The 25460-nt window shown below is 45.1% G+C and overlaps 1 protein-coding gene across 1 annotated transcript in view; it reads right to left on the bottom strand.

Annotated features, from left to right (window-relative positions):
- PIP4K2A (phosphatidylinositol-5-phosphate 4-kinase type 2 alpha) overlaps nt 1-25460 on the bottom strand; it is a 177578-nt gene that overhangs the window by 57083 nt on the left and 95035 nt on the right. Inside the window, exons 2-4 of the mRNA XM_007189879.2 lie at nt 16439-16536; nt 15114-15210; nt 1163-1315 (exon numbers count right to left, since the gene is read on the bottom strand). Of these exons, the coding sequence (XP_007189941.1) occupies nt 1163-1315; nt 15114-15210; nt 16439-16536 (348 nt within the window). The remainder of the gene's footprint in view (nt 1-1162; nt 1316-15113; nt 15211-16438; nt 16537-25460) is intronic.

The following is a 25460-nucleotide window of genomic DNA, read 5'->3' as shown; positions in this document are numbered from 1 at the left end:
AGTGCCTTTGAAGGAGTCACTTTGAGAGGCTGGTACTTGATGTGATGGTTTAAACACTTGAGAAGCCTCTGGTTAACAGCAACAGCGTGTGTGTATGTTTGTGTGAGTGTGTTTCAGTGTGTGGTTTAAACACCAGTTCTCAAGGTGGCTGCTGCAATATTGCCATCAATGGTCACATTCATGCCATAAGACTACACTTTCTCCAGGTGACACAGTTGTTACTGGCCACTGTTGTAGGACTTGATGACCGCTATGACCCCACCACGTGTGGAGAGCCTGGCATGTGGCAGACACTGTGCTGAGCACCTGCCCTACAATCTTCAGGGCTCCGGAGTCAGCTGATGTTTCCATCTCCACCGTATAAATCAAGAAGCTGAGGCTTTAAAGTCCAGAAGTCACGTGGCTATTAGTAAGTGACAGGGCTGAGATCTGAACCCAGGACTGTCTGACGTGGGACTTCATGCTGTTACTACTTCACAGTACGACTTCATACAGCTCTAGCTGGGGGCTGGGATCGTGTGCTCTACCAGGCCTTTGTGCTGGAATTTACTGAGGAAGAGAGTGGGGGAGGGGGGTTTGGGGGGTGGGAAAGAAACAGAAAGAGACGGCTGTTCCCAAGGGTAGTTTCACTTTATCCCCAGGTGATGATGAGGGGATAATGCTGATGTGAAAAGGAGGTAGTGAGTAGACAAACACTTTCTAAAATCAGAAACTTTTCTAGGCAGGAGACTGTGAGTCAGGGGGTGGGCCTTTCTGGGGCCAGGACAGGAAGAGACCAGTGAAAGCAGGAGAGGATCTGTAGGTGTAAATGGATAAATACTCAGAGGTCAGCACCTCACTTCCAGCACGTGCAAAATAACCTCCGAAATGTTGCCAAACCTTAAGCAGAGTGATTTTAAAATCAGAATGGTAATCATCACAACTATTGTACAGAAGGGTATTTAGATTAAACGTGTTACGTATATTAACTACCGATCTATCATTCCTAAATGTTAACTGTCGGTAATCTGGCCACAGTAATTTTTAAAAACACAGCTAGAGGGAATTTTTGTGTCAAATGTGTTCTAGTCATGTCCTAACTATATATTTAAATCTTTGGCCTTGATGATAATTTGTCACAAATGTCAACCTTCTCAGAGTTTCACATAAAGATAAACATTACCTGGTGGTATTTCTTTAGGATGTTGTGCATTTCGGCCACATCTTCACTCGTGATGGTCTTGATGATGTACCTCTTGTCATAGGACATGTGGAACCGGGCTCCGCTGCGGGCTTGGGAGTCGTTGGGAAGGGGTGCACTCCTGGTCAGGGAATTCTTCCCGTGGGATGACAGGGGAGGAGGGAAGAGAACCGGTTAAAGACTAATTTCCAGGTCATTTGTTGTCACCACAAGTTTTCAAAAACATCTGTGTTTGGAAGAAGTTGATAAGTAGGCGGACAACATTTTCTATTCATTGTAACTCAAATGGCAAGTCCTTCAGAAGAAATGAAAACAGCGATTCTAATCTAATGTCTAGAATTATAATCAGAGTTACTTTGTTCACCTTGTTCTTTTGAGTTGGACAAGAGCTGAGATTTCCCTCTCAATAAAACTAGGTTCATTTTACTTTCCCTGAGTGTTTCCTTATATGACAGGTATTCTGCCAAGCGTTATACACAGAGGACTTCTCCCAACTCTGATAACATTCCCATGAAATGGTTACTATTGATATCACCATTGTTTTACAGATGAGGAGATGGGGATCAGACAGGTATAATCATTGGGGGAAAGTCACACAGCTAGTAAGGGGAAGAGCCAGAATGCCATCTGCAGTGTGGCTGGCTCGGAACCCAAGTTCTCAACTAGTCAACTACTCAAGTAGTAAACAACTTAATTACTAAACCCTGTGGCCCATGGCTGCCCTGGGAGGGCCTGGCCTGGGCAGGTGTGCTCCAACACAGCTCCAGAAGTTTCTGACCTGGTCCATCCTCCACCCCACTTCAGCCATTTTTGAGGATGATTTATCTCCTGGAGAGGATGGGGCAGGGCTCTGAGTGGGCGCTCTTCTGCAATCACTTCACTCCAGGATCTAGTATTTCGTTCCATACTCACTGTCACTCCTGCTAAGTCTCCCCTGCTCTCACCTGTGACTCCCCTGTTTGAAACTGTTTTCCTAGAGCCTCCAGGAAGTCTGTCCCGCTTTCCCCCCAACCGTCTTACGCTGGTCACCAGACTAGTGGATCAGCAAACCCCCAGCATCTGAGGAAGTCTGGTCTTCGCCTCTGCTAACTGTGCCCTTGAGAACCGACCTCCATTCCCTGCCCAGCCCCACTGGACGGCGTATGAGGGATTCACAGGGAAAGACAGTCCCACTTCACCTTCCTCTCCCAAAGTGGGCATTCGAAAGCCCCAATGAACCAGTCTGTCTAGTTAGCGGGACACAGATGTCTTTAGAGAGGCAGGTGGTATCACTGCATCATGATTGTCAGTGAGAGTTCCCCATCAGTCTAGAATGTTCAAGCCTCCTTAACCTTTCCTTCTTTTCCAGATGAAATCCACCAGGACTGAGCCGTATGAGGTCTTAACGACACTGCGGTGGTGCAGCAACTCGTGGAGGGCCTCCTTGGGCTGAGGGAAGGGAGCGCCTTCTCATCTCCAGGACCAGCCCTGGCACCTCGGCTGCTGTCTTTACGTCCTGAGACAGCACATCCTGACCTGAATGCCACCGGCACAACTGCCAAGTGCAGAGCCGCTCCTGCCAATTAACTGAATTTGCTTTCCTTAGCTTATTAGAAAACGTGAGAGGAGGGGGGCAAAAATCAGTGTAACTCCCAATGATTTTAAATAGCAGGATCTGGCCATGTTCAATGATGAAGACAGCTGAAATTCATCAGATAGACTGAGAAGGAGGAAAAGGATTTTCAGGATGAAAATGGCTATATCAACAAGAGTTTGATTCTTACTTATATTGATTTTTTTCCTCAAACATAAAAATCCTCCTTTATACCACTTCCTACTAAGAACAAAAGGGAAGAAAATCAAAGTGAATGCCCTCTTTGGGGGTTTTAAACACTGGCCAAAAAAAGCAATCATTGCTCTTGGCTAACGGTCTTTTTCCTCCCAAACATTAATTTGTAAAAGGTTATTCCAAATAAAACAAGAACACTAGGAATTGTAAGATTACAAATTACTTTCAGGCATAAAAATCAAAGCAGGAACAATCAACTTAATGAAAGACAGGCGGACCAGGTTATAAACTTTGTAAAACTGACAACACATGTAAAATAACTTTTTGGGGGGAGGGGGGAATAGTAAAGGATAATTATATTCAGCAAAGGACAGAATTACATCAGTTTCATAGACTGTTTTCTTAGGCGTATTGGATATGAATATGTAACATTCTGTTACGGACCAGTGGGAAAGAACAGAATTGAAAGCTGCAGAGTCAGTGCTTCTCAAACTCTAATGAGCAACGGAGTCACCTGGGGATCACGTGACAATGCAGCGTCTGACCTGGCAGGTGTGGGATGGGGCATTCGAAGCAGCAGAATATGCTGATACAGCCGCAGCGGGTCTGCGGACCACACGTGAGAACCAAGAGTCTACTGAATTGTGGCTACGATGGGATTCGTCTGGTGCAGAGTGTGGAGAGTCTAGTGTATTAAGCGTGTTATAATTACAAACGTACCTGCCTGAATGCCTGTCCCATTATAGTCTGTCCAACCCTGGTTTGATTAAAATGTGAAACTTTACAGTGAAGAATGATAATTCATTGCATTCACTGTATTAATTCATTAATGAAATGTTTAATAATACTACGTTCAAAGCAACGTATGGATTTACAAACTAAAGGGCTAGAAAGGCAGAGTCAAAAAGGTACTAACTCCTTAGCACAGATGCTATCTCCTTCCAAATTCTTTGCCTTTCCCTTCAGTTTCAGACATGGATAATTATTCATTACAGATTTTGTAAGGATATAGGCCCTCCCATAATGGCCTGGCCTATAAAACTTTACAAATTCTCATCTTGATTCTGCCTTAACTCAATTTTTCAATAATCACATAAGTAGTCCCAACCCACAATATCTATCTACTTCCAATGTGTGGAAGAATTTTTTTAAGGCTCATTGTTTTCCAGTAACCAGTGAAATTAGGAACAAGCACACTTTGTCAAAATTCAGAATATACCTTTTATAATCACTATGAATATAAAAATATATGAATCAGATTTACTGAAAGCCTTAGACAAGCAGACAATCAGAAGAGTGAATGCAATTTTACACAAAATGTGTGATCCTTGGAATGACTCTAAGGCCTGGAAAAATCCATATTCCTATTTATTTCCACAACATTCCTATGTGATAGAAAGAGCCAGGTGCATTTTTCCACTTGAAAATAATAAAACTGGGGTACAATGGAGCCAAGTGACATACCTAAGGCTCCCGCCTAAAAGCGTCCTCTGAGGTAACCAAAAGGGGCAATTTACAAAGGCAAGGCTAAACTTTTGCCATTAATTAACACCATAATCATTGACTTTTTGTAACCTTTGACGTGAGATAGAAGTGCGTGTGTGTTGGTAAGGGCAGTACTGAGTAAGGCAGGGTGCTGGTCTGGGACCTAGAACATTCTCTCCACTCATCGACCCTTGGATACAGCATTCAGCATCTTTGAGCCTCAGTTCCCAGGACTATAAAGTGACAGAGGATAAGCCCAGGGGAGGGGGCAGGCTGAACTAGGTCTCTCCCTCAGACCTCCTATGACTCTAAAAAATGTATTTCCTCGAAGATACGGCTCTAGGAAGTGCAGGGCAGCACAGGCCTCAGAAGGTGATTTGATGTTTTCCACAAGAAGTCCAGTCAGAAGAGAGTCCAACCACCACCTGAGCAGGGACATGATGATGGCTTAGGACATCTGGGCCAGGATTGAAGAGAGATGGCAATAGTTCTTAGAGCAGCGTGGAAATAACACGTCAGACGTTCCAGATGTACTTGGACAATTTCAGCAAGAACGAGAGGACGAGCTAAGGGAAGGAGGTCACAGACATACATGGAATGTAGTCAGAACAGTCTGCTATCTAGAAATTGAATATTGAAATTCCTCAGTGTCCCTTGTTGTGTCACAAAGGAAGAGTGAACCATAGCCTCATACAGGATGCCTGGGCAAGTCTGGGAGGCCAGGAGGAGAAAGGCCTGAGAGAAACAGAGCTGGGGAGTGACCTCCAGAAGCCCCAAAGGGTCCCCTTATGTGTAAATAAACGTCATAATCAAAGAGCATGACAGGTGGAGGCAACCCTGGAGATTATTCCAAACCACCCAATTTACAGATGAGAAAACAGAGGCCCAGAGGGCAGAAACCACTTGCTTTGAGACCTGAGTGGGACGGCATCCGTGGAAGGCCTTGCAGAGGCCTCCACCCCCTGACTGGTCTTCTGAAATATCCTAATAGACCTACCCAAGTCTAGAAGCCATCAGAAGAGCAAACATTCTAAGCCCACGACATACACACTCATCAGAGGGTTCTGAACATCAAAACTATCTCTCTGTGTTACATTTAGTTTATTCATACTCTTATTTAGTTTATTCATATTCTCTCAGGTTCATATTGTCATAAGCAGAGGTCTGATGACCTTTCAAGTTCCAAATAGCACTGATATTGAAGCCAGAAGACAGTATAAGCATCACACACAGGTGCTCTACGTCAAGATTGTGTGACTTTGGGCAAGTTATTTAAGCTCCTTGTGCCTCAGTTTCCGTACTAGTAGAAAGGTAATAATGATGAGAATCATCATCATTAAAAGTTTGCCTGGGGATTAAATTAGATAAGACAGAGTTTTGATAATAGTGCCTGGAACAGTAGCACTCCTTAATGGTAGCTATTATTATAAATAGCAAATTTCAACCTGGAAGACATTTAGAGGTGCAGATCAACATTAGCCAATTACTCTGTAAGTTGGTGAGTCAAAAATGAAGGACTTACGGAATGGGTTCTTCCTGTTGGCTCCTTTTTTTTTTTTTTTTTGGCTGCACAGCGTGGCATGCGGGATCTTAGTTCCCCGACAAGGGAATGAACCCGTGCCTCCTGCAGTGGAAGTGCAGAGTCTTAACCACTGGACCGCCAGGGAAGTCCCTTCACTTGGTTCTTGTTCCACCCAGGCCAAGCCTCTGGTTTGTACCCAGTGAAAATCAAGAACCACATTCTCGCCACTCTCATACTCTCCATTTCACGGCTTACTTTCCACAGCCCTCAATAAGAACCACTTGCAGTTTGAAAAAGAATTTAAAACATTTTACACAAGGAAGTTTCAAGTCAAAAATTCCTACCCCACTAGGTCTCCCTTCTATCCGTGGCCCCTGCTCAGCTCCCAGCATCCTCTCCAGCCAAAGGGCAGGAGGGATGGCAGAGGAGTGGGCCAGTTCTTTAAAGAATGGAGAAAGCATGGGGGAGGTAGCCCGGAGAGCTGGGGTGACCCCTTCCCGAGGAGGAGGAGGGGAGGAAAGCAGGCTGGCTGAAGATGCCAACGGACTTGAAGGTACAGGGGAGGGAACGTCAGGGAGCCTGACGACCGGGCCTCGGGTGACCTTGAGGTGGCAGCAAGGGCAAGGACGGTGAGCAGGGGCAGGCTGTGGGAGGGCTTGAGGGGAGAGAAGGTTTGGAAAAGCAACCTTGGGATGCCGGTCTGTAAAGTCATTTGTGTAACATGCTGGGCTACCACAAAATCCACAATCCCGTTCAATGCAGAGCTTTAAAAGGCTTAATTCAACATTGAAAATACAGACGTAACAAAAATCTGACATAGCGTCTGCACACAACAGTCACTCCTTTACTACCTTTCTCTCCTTTTCAGGTTTTCGGGTCTCAGCACATATGGCAGAAAGAGAAGCAGTGAGAAGTTGAGGGCACTCAGACCCCCCACTCCTTACTCTGTTATCTGATTATCTGCAAGGAAAGACAGTTGGACTTAATGGTCTCTAGGTTTCCTTCTTACTCTACTAATTAGGATTCATTAATGTGTTACCGCTTTCAGTTTGTGGAGACTTAGCAAATGGATGGTGATTTGCTTTTAGTTTGGGGGGATCTAACGATAAATGTACACAAACCGCAACAAACTTGCTTTTATTCCTTGGCTACCCTTTTCTTCTATATGTTTGATAGCTGTATATTATAAACTATGTAATTCCTTAAATTCACTTGTTCTAAGTGGAAATACCATTAACTTAAGCCCCTACATCAAGAAAAAGGCAGCCAAAATCAATGGTGGAGGGGGAAAAAGTTCTCATATTGAATATAAACTAATCTTAAACTCCAAACATTCTTCTTCCCTAATGGCTTTACTGAGATATAACTCACACACCAGACAATTCACCTATTTAAAGCACACAAATCATTGGTTTTTAGTATGGTTACAAAATTAAACAACCATTACCACAATGAATTTTAGAACATTTTCATCAACCTCAAAAAGAAACCCCATACCCATAAGCAGTCCCTCCCATTCTCCCTCCACCCCCCACCTAGGAAACCTCTCATCCGCTTTCTGTCCTAGAGATCTGCCTGTCTGGACGTTTCCTACTGCACAATCGTCCAGCACACAGGCGGCTGTGGTTGGTCCAAACATTCTTCCTCCGAGTCCCCGGAGCACAGGCATCACCCCGAGGGGCCCAGCTGTAGACCCTGGGCCGTGTCTGGGCGAGCGAGGCGACATCGCGGGTGCCCCCTATTCAGTCCAGTGCGGCGGACGCGTGCCAGCCAGCCGTGCTGCCCCAGAGGATGCTGCCAGGCTTGCTGGGGAGCCGGGGATACCGTAAACCGCTGGGCCAAAGTGCAAGTTCTAGCGCCAAGCTAGTGGGTGCAGGGCACGTAAGACTAGGGTAATTTAGTCCATTTTGCCGGACGATCTCACCTCTGGATAAGTAAACTCAGTGTCCACCACGCCTGTTTTCCACAGCCAAGTACATCACAGATCTACCGAGACAGGCTGGGACCCGGGACCCTCCGCTACACTGCTTGCCCCTGGACAAGCCTCTCCTCCAGCAACCGATACAAGGAAACTGTAAGGGACTAAAAACAACTGCATGCAGTCGGGGCAGACTGTGAACAAGATACAAAAAGACCAAAAACCCAACTGCCACTTCTGAGGTGTCGGGAGAAAAGCAGGGTCCTGCACACGATCCCTGCACCCAGCACCAGCTGGGGGGCGAGGGGGTGACCACCCTAAGCCCCCCCTCCATCCCGCCCCCACCCTCTACCCGTTTAAAGGACCAGCTTGCCCACTCAGTGAGCGAGCATGGGCACCTGTTACGTGCTTTCGCTCCCTAGTGCTGCGCTACGAGTCCCAGTAAAGCCTTGCCTGAATTTCTCGTCTGGCCTCTTATCAATTTCTGTTGATTAAGGAGTCCAAGGACCCTGGTGGGTAGCATTACAACACCCCATCTCAAACCTCAAGAGCTGTGTTTGAATCTCTAGTGCCATGTCAGCCCTCAATGAGAAATAAAGGAAGATAATGAGAGATGAAACTCACTCCTGAATGGCCTTCCTACATTTATAATTGGAAATTTATTCTCCTTTCCCCAAAGAAAGGGATTAATGGTGCTCGCCTTCCTCCCCAAGCCTCTAAAAGTCTGCATTGAAGATGTTTATTTCCACAGTGGGAGGTCCAGGATTACTGGGGCCTCTAGGGGGGTGGAGGAAATGTCAATTTAATTAGCTCATCTTTGCCACCAACCTTTCTATACTTCTCATAAAAATGCCATGATTTATCAACATCAACCATTACGGTCCCCTACCCATTTTTTAAATACCCAAGCATTTTGAACATTTAGTACCCTTGAACTACTCATATAGTCTTACAAACATTTGGTTTTTTTTTTTCCCCATTTTGATATGAGTTTGTATTTCTGCTAAAAATAATGTATGAAAGTTTTCCCATTTAGTCAACAGGAAGGCCATGTACAATCAATTCTGCCATGCTCAAATGTGTAAAAGCCAGCACCTTACAAAGGAGACATGGCAGTATCATGTACAGGAACCTGAGTGACAGTCACCTATTGGTCGTGACTTAATAACAGATTCAGAAATGTGACAGCTGGGAGGGCCTCAGAGAGCATGGAGTCCTTCTCCCTCATTTCAGAGATGAGAAAATTGAGACCTACCAGGGCTAAGCGACCAGATTAAGTCACAGTATCCGTCACTGAAGATCCAAGACGCAAACCAGCTTCCCAACTCGCAGGAAAATGTTCTTTCTCCCAACTCGGGCTACCTGTTTCATGGACCTGACACCTGCCCTGCTGACAACTCAGGATTACGATTACACGCCTCAAATCACATGGCCCAGGAGCCAGGAGCCAGAGCCTGGACGAGGCTGCTTTCTGGGTTTGCATTTGATGGATATGAGCGATCAGATGGTCCTCTGACCTCATCAGGGAGGGAAAGACCAACGTGCTAACATCATCATCAAGGATTTATTAAAAGCCCACTGTGTTTAAAGCCCTGTGTTATGCTCTTGGGGAATTTCAAAGAAAGTCTGAGCTGTGATCCCAGGCGTGGAATGGCTTTCATTGCAGAGGGGGGCAGAACACAGTGCAACTGAACACTATTTAATAATGAAACAACTTACCAGAAAAGAAGGACACAGAAATGAACGGTAATGACCAGCAGAGAAAGACGAAAAGTTGCAGGAACGTCACTGAGCGCCGTGAGATCGCCTTTACAAAGCTCAGGTTGGTGCTTGACTCAGATTAAAATACCAGAGGCCTGTGTCCGAGGCTCCTGATAAGCAAACGGGCAGCACCTGACCTGACAGGAGCTCCCTGGCAGGGATGATTGTCAGTGCTCGGCTGAAAATGACAAGACTTAACCCAACGTGGGTTCAGGAATGGAAAACGCAGGCAAACAGCAAGCCTGAGTTGTCAGGTGGGGTCAGTTTGTGGTGGGGCAGTAATTGGTTCAACACTTGAGAAACAGCAGAAAAAGCACATGAAAAAAATCTGAGGGTGCTGATGGGCTGGGAGGGAGTTTTCCCAAAAGTCTGGCAAGAGAGTTGCCCAATCTGAGGGGTGCCCTTCGGTTTCCAGCCCAGGCAGAGTTTCCGTCCGCTATTCATCGTGAGGTTCCCAGTAGCTAAGCTGAAAGGCCAACACGTGTGAGGAGAAACTGTGAAAGAGCAGGCAGGGCAAACCCAAGAGACGACAGACAGTTACACAGGAATAAAAGAGCTTATCTGGCTCGAGTCAGCAAATTTGAGACAGTACAAGAACCTCTGTGCCCATCACTCCCAGATCTGGGCCTCTGCTCCCGACCCCAATCCCGGGATGGCCAACTACACGCTGACCAGCCTCACACAGGCACCTCAAGGTCACCTCCACACTCACAGGCTAAAAGCTCAACTTCCTTTCTCCCCTCTCCCATCCCCACACTTCCCTTCCCCGGTGACTGGCACCTCCACTCTCCCGCTCTCTCAGGGCCCGGCACCTCGGCTCCTGTCCTTTGCTCCTATGTTTTCCCCTCTCCCCGTCCCGTAAAGCTGCTCTCAGCTCAACCCTGTCAGTGCCAAGTGCCCTGGTTCATGCCTCTTCTTCACTCGTTGGGATATTTCATAGCCTCCTAATGTCTTTACCTCCCTTTTATGCATTCTACGCATAACCGCCTCCATTTGCTTTTATAAAATCCAGGTGTCATCACATCACTCCCCTGTGCAAAATCCACAGGGCTGCTCTTGGGCTGAAGAGTCCGGCTGAGGTTTTCCGCCCAGTTCCCACTTTCTCCACGTTCCCTTCTCCCCGCAGCCCGCCACCATCTAGTTCTGGCCTCCACGCTTTGGTGCAGAAGGCCCACTTCTCCGGGGATTCTCCCCTCAGCCGTCCCTCCTTTTCTTCTGCAAATATTTCTTAAGTGCCTGCCAGAGCAGGCTGGTGCTAACCTCTGGGCCTGCAGCCCTGGTAAACAAGCTAGACACAGCTCCTGCCCTCAGACAGTCTCCATTGTATTTGGGAAATCTACATCTGCGAACACCATGACAGACTTTAGAGATACTGGCAGAAATTTTTTCCCGAAGGTTAGTATACGCTAAAGGTCTTTAACACTGGAGAATTTTATTTTTAAACTTGAAACAAGAACATCAAAAGTTTAAAACGTTAGCTTTTAAAATTAATTACTTTAAAATTAGAATCCTCTGTTACCAATACAAAGAAGAAAATGCATCAGATGTGAATAACAAGGGATTCTAATTCAGGAGATGCGGCAGGGGAAAAGCAAACCTAATATTTTCCTCCACAAAGAACCAGAGGGCTCAGTTTCTATTATATGGTGTATTTAGCTTTAACTGCATCATCGCCATCCGGTATAACTTTTTTGGTTTCTGGTGGGCAATCCTTCCTGCAGCTCAGAAACTTCAACCGAAGCCTCTAGTTGACTTCCCAGGCCTGTCATAAGAGGTTCTGATACCATGAGAGACTGGAAAGAGGGATGCGTTTTTCTTGAAGAACATTAAAAATCAAGATGCCTGGGTTTCTGTAAATCTCATTAGCATCTAATACAGAATCTGTCATGTAATAGTTAAAAAAAAATTCCTTCATCCTTTCTTCTCTTCTGCATTCCCTATAATGTCTACCACAGAGCCTTACACACAGTAGGTGCAAATAAACACACACTGGGTCGATAATCGTGCATGAAATCATCCACCTATGGGGAGCGGAGCTTAAAGTGGCAGAGGAGATGGAAGAACAGAACTGAAGCAACAGCAACAGCGAGGCCTCTGGGGGGGCATTCATCTTGAAAGACATCTTAAAAGCAAGGTCATGGGCAGTCACATTGTCCCAACAACGATCAGTGTAATATGCACAGTTCACCTCTGTGCATATTACAAACCAGTGAAGTGACTTTAAGAAGCACTAGTAAGTTGGAGAAGATTTTGAATCTGAAAGCACTGAGCACACACGCATACACACACGCACACAGGTTTACACATGTATGTTCAGTGACTGCTGTTAATAATGAGTATTCCAGAACTGTTGCTTGAATTTATCTTTAACGGCAAGAAAAAGAAGTTGTTTTTAAAAGACATTTTCAAGAAATCAAAACCAGAGGAAAGATACAAATGTTTACGGAGACAGCAGGGGTGTTTCTCAGTTCCTTTCAAGAAGTTTAAGTTGGCTGACCGAGGTCAATTAAGTTGGCTAATTACTATGTTCTACTTTGATCAGATGGATCGATACTGACTTTTTTCAGGTGCAGCAAAACAGCATTCACACACACGCAAGGCAGGTGGCGAACATTTATCCATCTGATATAACATGAAGGTTTGAATACTAAATGAACCGCCCGGTGGAGGCTCCTTTTCGCCACAGAGATTTAAAAGTCATTTGTCCAATAAGCAAGCGCTTCAGAAAATTAAACAGAGCAACACAAGGGGAACAGTGAGGGGCCTGGGCCCCTTGAGCAATCCAGCGCCTCCAAAGATGACGAGACGCCGGGTCATTGATCCCACTTTTCAAATCAGATTGAGAAAGAGAGTTCAGTTTGGCACTAGGTGTCAACTGATACCTGTTACCTGTTCTGGCCATGGTGAATGAAGTGTCTGGGCAGTGGTGAGCCAAACAGCCGAGACCACAGCCCTGCCGGCCCCCGCAAGCGCACAGCACTCCGCCTCCCTGGCTTGCGGCGCGCAGGCACCCAGACGCACCAAGCCAGAGCCACTGTTGGCACAACTTCCTCCGTTTTCCAAACCAAGTAGCCAACAAAGTGGGTTAAGCCCCATGTGTACGATGTTACCTTCAGTTTAAACTCAGGGGCCTTGCCCAGCTGAAAAATTTTTAAGAGGTACAGACATTGGGAAAGGAACATAGAAATGGGGAGGGAAGCCAGTACAGTCGGCCCTCCGTATCCGCAGATTCCACATCCGCGGATTCCGTATCCGCCGATTCCAACTGCAATTCGATCTGCAGTTGGTGGAATCTGTGCATGCATAGGGACTGTGTATGTCTGGTTTACTAAAGTTACTGTAAACACCCACTTTATTTTTAGATAGAAATACAGTTGCCAAAGGAAAAGCAGCAATCTAAATGCCAAAAGCACCAGGCATGGCTGAGGGAAGGAGTGGTGTTCAAATGATTAATTACACTCACACCGGTTCTCCCTTGTACTGATCTCTCACGCTAAGAGCTTAACTTGCCGATTAGTTCCGTGTGAATCATCCTCCACTCGCCTAATTTGCCTTCAAAGTTTGTATCAGCAATTTGCACTTACTTAAACATCAACTTACATGGTTTTGTTTTTAAGGGGAAAAAAGAGAGGGAAACCCGGTTCGTGTCTTAGTATTTCAGCAACTAAGGATCTAATGGATCCATTTTGGATCTCATTTAAGAGGGCTGGTTCTCAGAAGAAATATAAGGACTTCACTGTGGTAATGACTTGAGGAATTTAACAAGATCCTGTAGCACAGGCCCTGAAAGTCAGTTTCTGTGAAACGCCAGTGTAGCTATTTTATTTTAAAAAATGAAAGAAAAAAAAAAAAAAAAGGAGGGGCACAAAGGAAGGAACACACTTGAATGTATCAGCAGAGTCAGAGGAGATTTTCTTAGGATGTCAAAGTTATCAGCTGTTCATTCTTTTCAAAGCACACTATTTTCACACGGCCTCTTGAAACGTAGTAACAGTTCTTACATAATGTAGAATTATTCCTTTTTATTTTATACAAGGCTTTTTTACTATTCCAGAATTTCTTCTTTAAAGGTGACTTGGCTTTTGCAGCAGTAAATTCAAGTCCAAGTGTGATCGAAGTTCTTTCTCTCTTACACATGAAGCCCACACCTGAATGCTGGCTCCACCGCAGTTTTTAAAAGCAAACCGAGGGCTCACATCCTCCCTGCCCGCTTCCCCTCAGCCCTCTCCGGGGCGCACCCGAGCCTCTGCTCAGAGCCTGGACCTCCGTGGAAACCTCGGCCAGGTACACAGAGGAGGGAACGTCACCGGCAGCCTGGCCAGCATTGCTTTTTCAAAACGTGGCAGCTTCAAGGCTTCTCATGCCTGAGTGAGCCTGTGAGAGATTCTTGGAAACTTTCAACAATGGGGCAGGGCAGGGAGGCCCACAGATGTGTAAGAAAGCATGCTAGCTAAGCCTGATTTGCCTTAGGGGCCTGTTCTTTAAGGGAAAGTACAGGGTGAACTGTGCCAGTATTCACCTTGTAAGGTCACCCAGGGCGGCAACAGGACACGTAATGCAGGAGAAGTTAGGATTTCTGGTTTGGGGCAAACGAGAGAAAGTGTTTACCAGATTTAAAATAAGTCAGTACTCTTACAGTAAAATGAACGCCTGCCGTAAAAGACCAGAAAGCAGCCCTTGTATCTCCTGACTTAGATTTCTGCTTTTAAAAAAATCCTTGGCTTTTACGAATCTGGCCAGCTCTGTGAAAATCAGGTACCTGACGCCTGGTCCGTTCTCAGGAGAAATGACCAGGGATCAGCAGATCTGACGGCGATTTTAAAAGTCGAAACTGAGAACTGGGCAAACGTGGGGAGAAAAGCAACGGCGCACATCTTTACACGGTGGGTCACAAGAGCAGGAGACCGCGTTGCACAGAAGCGTCCCCGGGACTGGCGGGCTCCTGATGGTGACGGCGGTGCTGCAGTCCCCAGACCGCGGGGCACTGCAGGGCTCTAAGGGGGCCTCTGACATATACCGTGGCGAGGGCCAGGGTGGGCCAATTCGAAAAGCGGCAAATCAGCAAGAACGAAAACAAATTTCTAAGATTCCTAAGTGGCCTCTACAAATAAAGGAAATGCGAATTCAACACACAGACACAACCCTAGGGGCTGCCAACCCGTTTGAGGGCAGAAAATCAAAAGGAGGCTCTGCGGCGGGCAGAATCCTTTCATCTGTAAGTGAGAATATTATATAAAACTCACAGGCTTGCTCCCTTCCCAAAGAATAATTTCTTCTGCGGACTACTGAAATCATATTGTATAGTGGTCCCTGACTGAAAGAACCCTTTATTTCAGAAAGAACACTGAAAAATTCTCCTACAAAATGAAAATTACTATTATCTAATTACTTGTCATGACAAAAACGTGAATCCTATTTTACAGAGCAAAAGGCACGATGAAACCCATGTGAAACGAATGTTATTACGAAAGCAACTCACCTGGAAATCCTGATCATCGATTCCAAATCTCTCCCGCAGGTTACGGAAAACCATCGGGCAGTATTCCTTAAACTTGAAGTGGCTCGGCATGTTTTCTCTGAAACAGGTTGTGGAATAAAGTTCAGACGTACAAAGAGTGAACCAGACTTGAATCTGCCACCATCATGCTCTCCTGCAGCCAAAGAAACGCTTGGGGTTCCCGACCCGACCCACAGAAGGCACACGTGGGTTTCATGGGGCCAACCAGAACCCACAGTAGGATCCGGGGGACAGAAGGGACAGACACGCAGGGGAAACGGTGAAGGAAAAGCAAAGAGCTTGGCGAGTCAGGGAAGGGCAGCACAGAGAGCCTCTAACAGTACTCCCACACTGGTCCTGGGTTGCCTGCTGATTAAAGCTTACAAAACAAGACTGCTCTCACTCCTGGATCGACCTGTTTTATATTTTATATAAATACCACTTTCTATATTCACATAGAAAAGATCCCCTCAAAAGGTCAACCTTTAAAGGGCATTATGAGAATAATTAACACATCAGCTTCACATTAGAACAATGGCCCCATTAAGGAATTTCACAATTGATCTTCACGTGGGAGGGATTTCTCTGGGGCTCATCCCACTCATTCAGAATTGCTTCCCCCTTTGTGTTCACACACACGCAAACACACACCCCCTGCCCCCACTGTGGTACTCCACACACTAAGTGATGGTAATTTGTATATGTGTCCATTTTCAACCACCCGCCTGACTGTGAACCCCCGAGGGCAGGACTGTTTCTTATACATCCGTGTATGTCTGGCTCTCAATGGACTGCCTGACACAGAAGGTGGTCCATAATGATGTCTAAAATGATATTCAAAAGAGGGAGAAATAGTCTCAATGCCCAATATGGCATCCAATTATGTTTTATAAAAATGCACCTTCATTCTTTATTGTTTTAGGAAGTAGTCATTTCTGTTCATAAAGGAATCATCAGGAGAGTTTTGTGTAAGAGAGCTGAGGTCCATAGCTGCCGAAAAAAAAAAAAGAATCCAAGCAATTTACAGCTTCAAACACTTAAATAGTAATGAGAATATCACTTTTAACATATAAGATATTCATAGAGAACAATATGCCATATGCAAAAAGATATTACCCAAGAGGGCCTGCTGTTGCTTTTCTGAAAATGACAGATGGTTATGTTTATCACAGGATAAACTTTATCAGCAAAACTTTACTCCCACCCATTGAAAAATAATGTGATTATAGAAATTCACAAAAATTCAAATTCAAATTCATACTCCTGGCGGCCACGTCAGTTCTACAAAAGGTCGTGCTTGTACTTACTTGTTAAAAAGGTGATTGTCCACCTTTATCTTTGAATAGGCCTTGAAGTCATCTGGCATCAACATAACAGGGATTTGAACATGGCTCAGTTCATTGATCTAGAAAAATATAAAATAAATGGCACAGGTTGTAAGTATCTAAGTGGGAAGTGCTTGACTTAAACATGTAATTTACCAAGAAAACCTCGTGGATGCTTGCACTTCCTGGCCCACCTTCCTCCCTGTTCCGGTCCCGAATCATCTCTTCCGCCGCTTTCCCCACTCTTTTCATCAGCCGTCACCACTGCCCCCCAGCACACATCGGCTGCAACTCCCCGGCTCAGCCCTGTCTGCCGCTGGCCCCCGGGATGGCAGGGGCAAGGGAGGGGTTCTGGAGGGTGAACCCTCAGGGCCAGCGGTCCCTGCTTCTCCCCGTCCACCCTCCCACTGCCCCTCCAGAGCCTTGACCCAGAGCTCCTTTGATCCCATATCCAGGTCAACTTCCTTCTGTAAAGAAAATATTCTCTGAGAAAGAGGGCTTTTTAATTTCTGATATAAATATTTGTTGAATTAATCAATAAGACTATTTCTTTACACTTTGGGGTACTAAAAAGGAACACTGCCATTCATGTGGTCTTTACCTTTCTTGTGGGAACTAATTTAAAAATAAGTATTGGGATAGGGCATGAATTTACCAGAAGAGGAACCTTCATGAAGGAAAGGAAGGAAGCATATGGCCCTGGGATTGGATGAGAGGGAGGTGGGTTGGCCAGGGGTCAAGACAAAGGCACATCTTTATGTGGTTACAGAGAACAAAAGGTTAAATCCATTTCGGTTTACATTCCAGTGAATGGCAGGGACAGGGACGGCTTTTGACACCTGACTTTGAAAAAGTTGAACCTTCTCTTGGTTAATTATTTTTGCATTTAGCACCCAAGTGATAACTCTCTGGTTGCTAGTAATAAAAACCACTTTAAAGGTTTATACTTCCAGTAAATGTAAGATACTTGGAAGGGTTCTCAGTTACAAAAACAAACAAAATGAGTTTCTTGATAGAGCAGAGTTGTTAACCCACTGCTGGGTTCACAGAAAGTAGAAGGAAATTTTCAAGACCTTCCTTCCCCTAAAGTGAGTTTAATCGTCCATAGGGCATGTGGTGACCATCAGGTAAGTGTGAAAGGAGGGGCTTCTCTGAAGATAGATGCCAATTTCACACTTTGGGTCAAAGGATAACTGCAGAGCTCAACCCAAGACTTCAACATTAAACTAGGACCCCTGAAGGAAGTGAAAGTGGTCCCAAAACCCAGTGGAAGTAAATGTAAATGGGGCCTGGAAGAAAACACCCTTAACACAGACCTCCAGGATTCCCACAGATTAAGTTCAACCAAATATGAGTTCACAAAGACAACAAGAGTGGGAGTCAACAGAAACAAAAACTGATATTATTTTCAAGGCTTCAGCTGGTAGGACAACCAGATACAGAATAGAAAATAAAAACTATGAATAAAATGTATGAAGATAGTAAGAGATGGACTAGCAAAAATGAGTAAACTATGAGACTTTCAAAATGACCAATCAGACTTGAAAAAGAATCAAATAAACATTTTACAAAATGGAAACTATAACTGTTGACTTGAAAACAAAACAAAAAGCCTCTCACCTAGTATTTACACAGCAGATTGGATAACTGGTATACCAGACGGTAGATCTGAGAAAACTACCTAGAATACCACAGACAGAAAGAATGGAAACGTAATATATGAGAGAATGGTTTAAGACAGGCAGTGGAGTGGATTTAAATGGAATCTTAGAGGAAGAGAGTAATACAGAATATGGGGAAGAGATAATATTTGAAGATGTAATGGTTGAGAATTTTTCACGACTGTGAGAGTTCTAAATCTGTAGATGCATAATACCTAATGTACACAGAAGAAATCCACACCTAGAGACACTGCAGCTAAACTAAAGGATACCAAAAACCAAGAGAAGAAAAGTGGCCAGAGAGAAAAGACAGAACACAACAAAGAAATGACTATTAGACTGACAGCTTACTTCCCAACAGCAAAACTGGAAGCCCACAGACCGTAGAATGATATCCTCAGAGTGGAAGATTACTGTCAACATAAAATTGTATACTGTGCTATAATAAGAAATATATTTTGATCATTGTCCGGATTCCTGGCACAAATCTCCTAAAACCCTTGCAATTTCCTAAGTGACAGGAGTATCTTTTGTTGTTCACCAGAAGCCCTTTCAGGGCATACCTGAATTTATGCTAATGAGGTGACTTAGGTTTAGACCCCTAGATGGCCTCAGGATGGGGCTGGTCACCAGAAAGACCAAGTGATTGGATGGTTGGAACTTTCAGCCCTACCCACTGACCTCAGGGAAGGGGAAGGGAGATGCTGGAGATGAAGTTCTATGTAAACTTTTGAACAATAAGAGTTGGAGAGCTTCTGGGTTGGTGAACACATCCATATGCCAGGAGGGTGGTGCACCCCAGTTCCATGGGGACAGAAGCTCCTGCACTCGGGACCTATGTACCTCTGCATCGGTATCCTTTATAATATCTTTTATAATAAACTGGTAAACATATATAAATGTTTTTCAGAGTTCTGTGAGCTGCTTAGCAAAATAATGGAACTGGAGGAGGAGGCTGTGGGAACCTCTGATTTACAGCCAGTTGGTCAGAAGCACAAGTAACAACCTGGACTTGTGAGCGGTAACTGAAGTCGAGGAAGGGGCAGTCTTGCGGGAGTGCGCTAATAACCTGTGGGGTCTGATTCGATCTCCAGGAAGACAGTGTCAGAACTGACCTACTGCTTCAGGATACTGGAAAAAAACACATGTGGGACAAACCCATTAAAACTATCTTTCAATATACTGGAAGATTGGGATTGACATATACACACTACTATATATAAAATAGATAACTAATAAGGACCTACTGTATAGCACAGGGAACTCTACTCAGTACTCTGTAATGGCCTATATGGGAAAAGAATCTTAAAAAGAGTAGATGTATGTATATGTATAACAGATTCACTTTGCTGTACACCTGAAACTAACATAACACTGTAAATCAACTGTACGCCAATAAAAATTAAAAAAACAAACAAACTATGTTTCAAAAAAATGAGAGCAAAATAAAGGCTTTTAACTGAGAACTTATCTACAACACACCTCCCTAAAGGAACTTACAAGCTTTAGAAGCACATTATTTAGACTCTATTAAAGATATACCTCAGAAAGAAGGTAAACATTGTGGGTGGAAGGTCTGAGATAACAAAAAGAATTAGTAAGTAAATAAACTGGTAAATATGAGGACAAATATAAGTAAACATCATCTATATAAAGTAATAATGCCTAATTTATGAGATTAAAAAGGACAGAAATACACACTGAATAGCAACAGGGTGTAAGCTGGAAAGTAGATGGCCACGGTTATAATGCTCACGTATTGTTCAGGAGGAGAGGTAAGATATTAATTGCAGACTTTAAGTATTATGCTACAATTTCAAGGGCAAACATTAAAAGAATAAGAAACACAGTAGATAACTTCCAAACTAGTAGAAGGGGAAAAACAGAATAAGAAAACAAAACTCAATTTTTAAAAAAAGGAACGTGGGGCTTCCCTAGTGGCACAGTGGTTAAGAATCCGCCTGCCAGTGCAGGGGACACAGGTTCGAGCCCTGGTCTGGGAAGATCCCACATGCCGTGGAGCAACTAAGCCCGTTCGCCACAATTACTGAGCTTGTGCTCTAGAGCCCGCGAGCCACAACTACTGAGCCCACGTGCCACAACTACTAAAGCCTGCGCACCTAGAGCCCGTGCTCCACAACAAGAGAAGCCGCTGCAGTGAGAAGCCCGCGCACCGCAACAGAGAGTAGCCCCCGCTCGCCGCAACTAGAGAAAGTCTGCGCACAGCAACGAAGACCCAACGCAGCCAAAAATAAATAATAAATAAATAAATAAATTTTAAAAAGAAAAAGAAAAAAAGAAAAATGAAATGCAAGCAAGAGAAAAAAAATTTGCACAACAGAAGTGGGACAAATAGAAAGTTAGTGATATAAATAAATCTGGATATATACATAATCACAATAGGCATAAATAGGCTAGCAGTTAAACATAAAGATTGTCATAATGAATTAAAAACTGTAAGCTATGTGCATGAGACACACCTAAAACATAAGAACTCAAATACATCAAAAGCTAAGGGACAGAAAAAATATATTAAATAGTACTAAAAATTACTGAAAAGCTAGCCTACTTTTATTAGTATCAAATAAACTAATAACTTTAAGACAAAAGCATTACTAAGGATAAAGAAGGTCTGTGCACAATGATAAAAGGTTCAATTAGCCAGGAAGACAGGATTCATATTTTATAAGTACCTAATTAGCCTGAAAGTATAGAGCAAAAATTGTTAGGACCTCAGGGAAAATGGGCAATCCATCATTATAGAGGAACATTTGAATGTGCTTTTATTGACAGTTTAGACAGACACAAAATTAAGAAAGATACAGATTTTTAAACAACATATCGAAGTCAATATGTTGCATACCTATTATATTATGGCCAAGTATTCTTCCAGATGCTTGGGATACGTTGTGGAACAAAACATTAAAATGACTGCCCTCTGGAGCTTCTGTTTTAGTGGAAGAGCCAGAAGATAAAACAATAAACTTAGTAAATTACTGTGTTAGAAGTAAATTATCTACTATGTTAAAAGGCTATGGAAAAAGGAAAAAGAGCAGGACAAAAGAGCTAGGGAGCGCCCATCAGTGCACAGGTGAGGGTCACTGAAGTATTTAAAATAGGGTGGATTCAAGTAGGCCAGAGTTTGGAGGAGATGAGATTTAACATTGCAGTGCAAAGGCCCTGGGGTAGGGACATGCCTGGTATGCTTGGAACAAGGAGACCAGTGTGGCCAGAGCAGATTATGTGAGGTGAGAAACAGTAAGAGCTGAGATCAGTGGTAAAGGCAAGGGGTTCCAATAGGGCCTTCCGGGTCACTAGAAAGACTCGCTTTTACTCTGAGAGATATGGGAGCTCTTGCAGCTTCTGGGTGATAAAGAGATGATATCAATGAACTCAGGGCTTAGAAAGATGACGGGGTGGTGGGCACAAGCATAGAAATAGGGAGACCAGTTACACCAAGTGTAGTATTAGACTGTTTGTTTGTTTGTTTGTTTTGTTTTTTTGGGTTTTTTGGCCACGCCTCGTGGCCTGTGGGATCTTAGTTCCCCGACCAGGGATTGAACTCGTGCCCCCTGCAGTGAAAGCACGGAGTCTTAACCGCTGGACCGCCGGGGAAGTCCCGTGATACCCTGTTTTGACTAGGAGGACAGCAGTGTAGTTAGAGACGGGGAGTCAGATTGTGGATATTTTCGGAAAGTAGAGACATGATTTCCTGGAGCTCTGAGCGGGGGTGTCAGAAAGACAGAAGCTCAGGCCCACTCACAGGCTTTGGTCTGAACAATTAGAAGATGCAGCTGCCATCAACCAAGATGGGGGAGACTTCTCACCGTGTTTCTCTTTACGCTTTTTGATTTTTGAATCATGTTAAAGAATTGACTGGCCTAAAAATTTAATACTTCTTTAAAAACCCTATGACAAAAAAACATATATGCAAACTATCAGCTACAGTTATAAAATATATATTACATTACTATATTCATACAATACTTACTACTTATAATAATTAGTATAGAATTATATTATGTTGAGCACTGCCCAAATTTTCAGATTGGATACCACCACCCTCATTTCTGGATCCACGTTGACTTTCACGTGGTACTTGCTTTTTTTCCACATAACCGTTGAGCTTCCAGCTTCCCAAAGATTATCACTGTGCTACAGGAAGTAGTACAAAGTTGACATTGTGAACTCCCTCAAACTAGCAGTTTGCATGGTGTCTCACGGATGCAGAGAGCGCCATGTTTCCCTTGAAATTTTAAAATCTCCCCCCGGTACTCCTTGTGAATTTGCTGCAGTGCCCCAGGGCACCGTTTGGGGACCACAGCTATAAACAGCAGCAGATGTTTAAAACAGCAAATGACATAATCTAATTATAGAATAAGATAATCAGAATAATCCCCTAAGTGCATTGTACTGGATTATAACATATAACCACTTTATATTCATCTCAAACGACCTTCATTACAACCACCAGTTAATCCTCAGCCCCTATAAACTGATGATCTCTATAACCTTCCCAAGCAAATAGTTTTCTTGGGATAACGCTGTATCAACTGCACTTGTGCAAAGCCAAATTACAATTCTGTTCCTATCAAATTATGGCAATAACTTAATCAGACATCACGTTTAGCCCATTCTATACTATATTATTAAAATCTCCTTTGTGTTATGGCCCATAAAAATGTATGAAACTTCCACTTAACCAAAACACTAGACTGATTTAAAATCATATAATCTCTCCCATTCAGTTTACTCAAGTATCTTATAATATTAAATAATTCTCAGAGTATATTTGTAAAAAATTAAAATCTATATCTCTTTATGCTAGCACTGGAATACCAAAGTTTGGAAAAAAAAAAAAAAGAGAGAATAAGAACTGGAAACCAAGACTTGTGACAAGTATAGTTAGAATGAAGCTGGATGGCAATTAAATCCATTTCTCAGTATCTTATGGAAATAGAAGAGAATAAATAAAAACAAAGGAAATTTACAGGGTAAAAGTGAAGGAGCAGCCAACTTCATGCTGCTTTCACCGAATTATACAGAAGAAAGTTGGAGAGAGCATAATGAGTGATTCCTGTCACATCTCTGCTTCCAGTGATTTCTGAGAAAGCAAAACCCCATCTGGGAGCAGGAACATGGAAATCCATCCATTCCACTCTTGTGCTCCTGAGATCTGTGTTGGTAACAGTATCTTCCTTAGAAAGCCAGCAGGGAAAGAGGAACTTTGGAGATCCTGCTCTGAAAAATGTTTTGTTCTAAAAACATGAAAACCGGGGCTTCCCTGGTGGTGCAGTGGTTGAGAATCTGCCTGCCAATGCAGGGGACACGGGTTCGAGCCCTGGTCTGGGAAGATCCTACATGCAACGGAGCGACTAAGCCCGTGCGCCACAGCTACTGAGCCTGCGCGTCTGGAGCCTGTGCTCCGCAACGGGAGAGGCCGCGACGGTGAGAGGCCCGCGCCCCGCGATGAAGAGTGGCCCCCGCTCGCCGCAACTGGAGAAAGCCCTCGCACAGAAGCGAAGACCCAACACAGCCAAAAATAAATATAAATAAATAAATTTAAAAACATGAAAACCTTGCAGCCCAAATGGAATGTGTGATCGGTGAATTTCCCTCATCGATATGTGTTCCGTACCCATCCTTGTTATGTGAGCATCCGCTCTGCTGGGCGCCGTGCAGAGACCGGTGTTCACCAGGTCCACAGTCCAGAAGGGCCCACATGTTAGTTGAAGAAGTGCACAAATGTAAAGTTCCAACAATGACAGGTGTCAGAAGGAAGGAGGTCATCAGGCTATGAGCAAGTGGGACGGAGGCGTGGCCCAGGGCGGGGATGGAGGTGACGGAGGGGCCAGCCTGGAGCAGGAGGGGGCAGGGGACAGGGGTTCCAGGAAGCAGGGTCGCAGGTGCAAAGCCCTGCGGCGGGGTTGGTGGCAGGTACAGTTAACTGGAGAGACGGCAGCTTAATGTGTTAGGAGTGCAGGAATCCAGGCGCACGAGACGGGATGGTGCTGAACCGCCGAAAAGGGCTGTAAGAGGCCACAGGAGTGCTCCAGGAGAGGACGGACGGGGCGGAGGGGAAGGGAGAAGGTTCTGGCGATACAGCACGGGTATAAACACGGGCTGTGGGATAGGACAGCGTAGAGCATCTGTCGACAGAGCGCACTTCAAGAGAAGAGTCCAGTTTTGAACTTGTGAAATTTGATGTGCTCTTGAGACACCTTAAGTGTGTCAGGCAGGCAGGTGGACTTGTGGCTCTGACATTCCCAGGGGAGGCGAGGAGTGGGGTGGGAGGGAGGAAAGCAGGCACATTGTGTGTAAGACACAGGTTATCCACAGGGGCAGCCCCGGAGAGCACCGGGGTTCACAGCCTGGAGGAGGAGGAGGGGCCTGGGAAGGGCAACAGGAAGAACGCCGGCGAGGGAGGGAACGAAAGCAGTGTCAGCCCGTGGGCAGGCAGGAGCGCGTGAGTCGGGAACAGAAGCGGGCGAACAGTGGCGGACGCTTCTGAGAAGCGGAGCGGGACGACGATTGTAACATGGCAGCTGGAAGCGCCTGGGGCCCTCGGGCTGGGGGCTCTGCTGGAGGACGGCGAAGGAAACCAGGCTGGGGAACGCTGAGGAGAGCAGGGGGAGGTGGGAGAAGGCAGACCCGGATCTGGCTAGGTTTTCAGAAGTCTGGAAGGAGAGAGATGCGGAGGGGTGAGGGATGGAGGAAGGGGCTGAGTCTAAAGACGGGATATTCCTTCTTGGGGAGGTGCGGGCTCTGGGCTCCCAGCCTGCCTGAAGGGAATGGCTTTCGGGAGGCAGTCCCTCCATCAGGAAGAGGGAAGGGGGGCAGGAGCTGTGCAGCGTGGCAGAACCTGCCCCAGGGGAGATGGGGTTCCCTCCACTGGCTCCTCTTTTCTCTGGGAAGGAGGAGGGTGAGAGGCAGGCCGAGGGGTGCGGGGGCTTAGCGAGAACACAGAGAACCGGAAAAAGTGATTGCAAGATGTGGGAGAACAAGTCTGAAGAGAGAAATGCGGCTGGGCTTTGGGGCAGAGCTGGGAGTCCGTTCGCAGCGATGGTTAGTGTACAGGGCACCAGGGGGACCCGAGGAGTGGCATTCCCCAGAGCCGGGCCGCAGGAAGAAGCTGCTGATAGAGGAGGATTCGGCTTCTTCCGGTCTGAGGTTTTTGCTGGTCGGGTGTGCCAGGAAGATGACACGAAGTGTCACGGAAAGAGCAGTGGAATTAATTCTAGGATAACCACTCAGAAATGGAAGGTCAGTACAAAGCACTCATCCCTGACCACAAAGGGTTTCCCAGTGTAGCTGATGGGGCAGCACATACACAGTGTGAAGGA

This window comes from Balaenoptera acutorostrata, chromosome 3, assembly GCF_949987535.1.
Source record: "Balaenoptera acutorostrata chromosome 3, mBalAcu1.1, whole genome shotgun sequence".
Classification (NCBI taxonomy): Eukaryota; Metazoa; Chordata; class Mammalia; order Artiodactyla; family Balaenopteridae; genus Balaenoptera; species Balaenoptera acutorostrata.
Note: the sequence above shows the minus strand (reverse complement) of the source record. Positions and strands in the feature narration are given on the sequence as shown.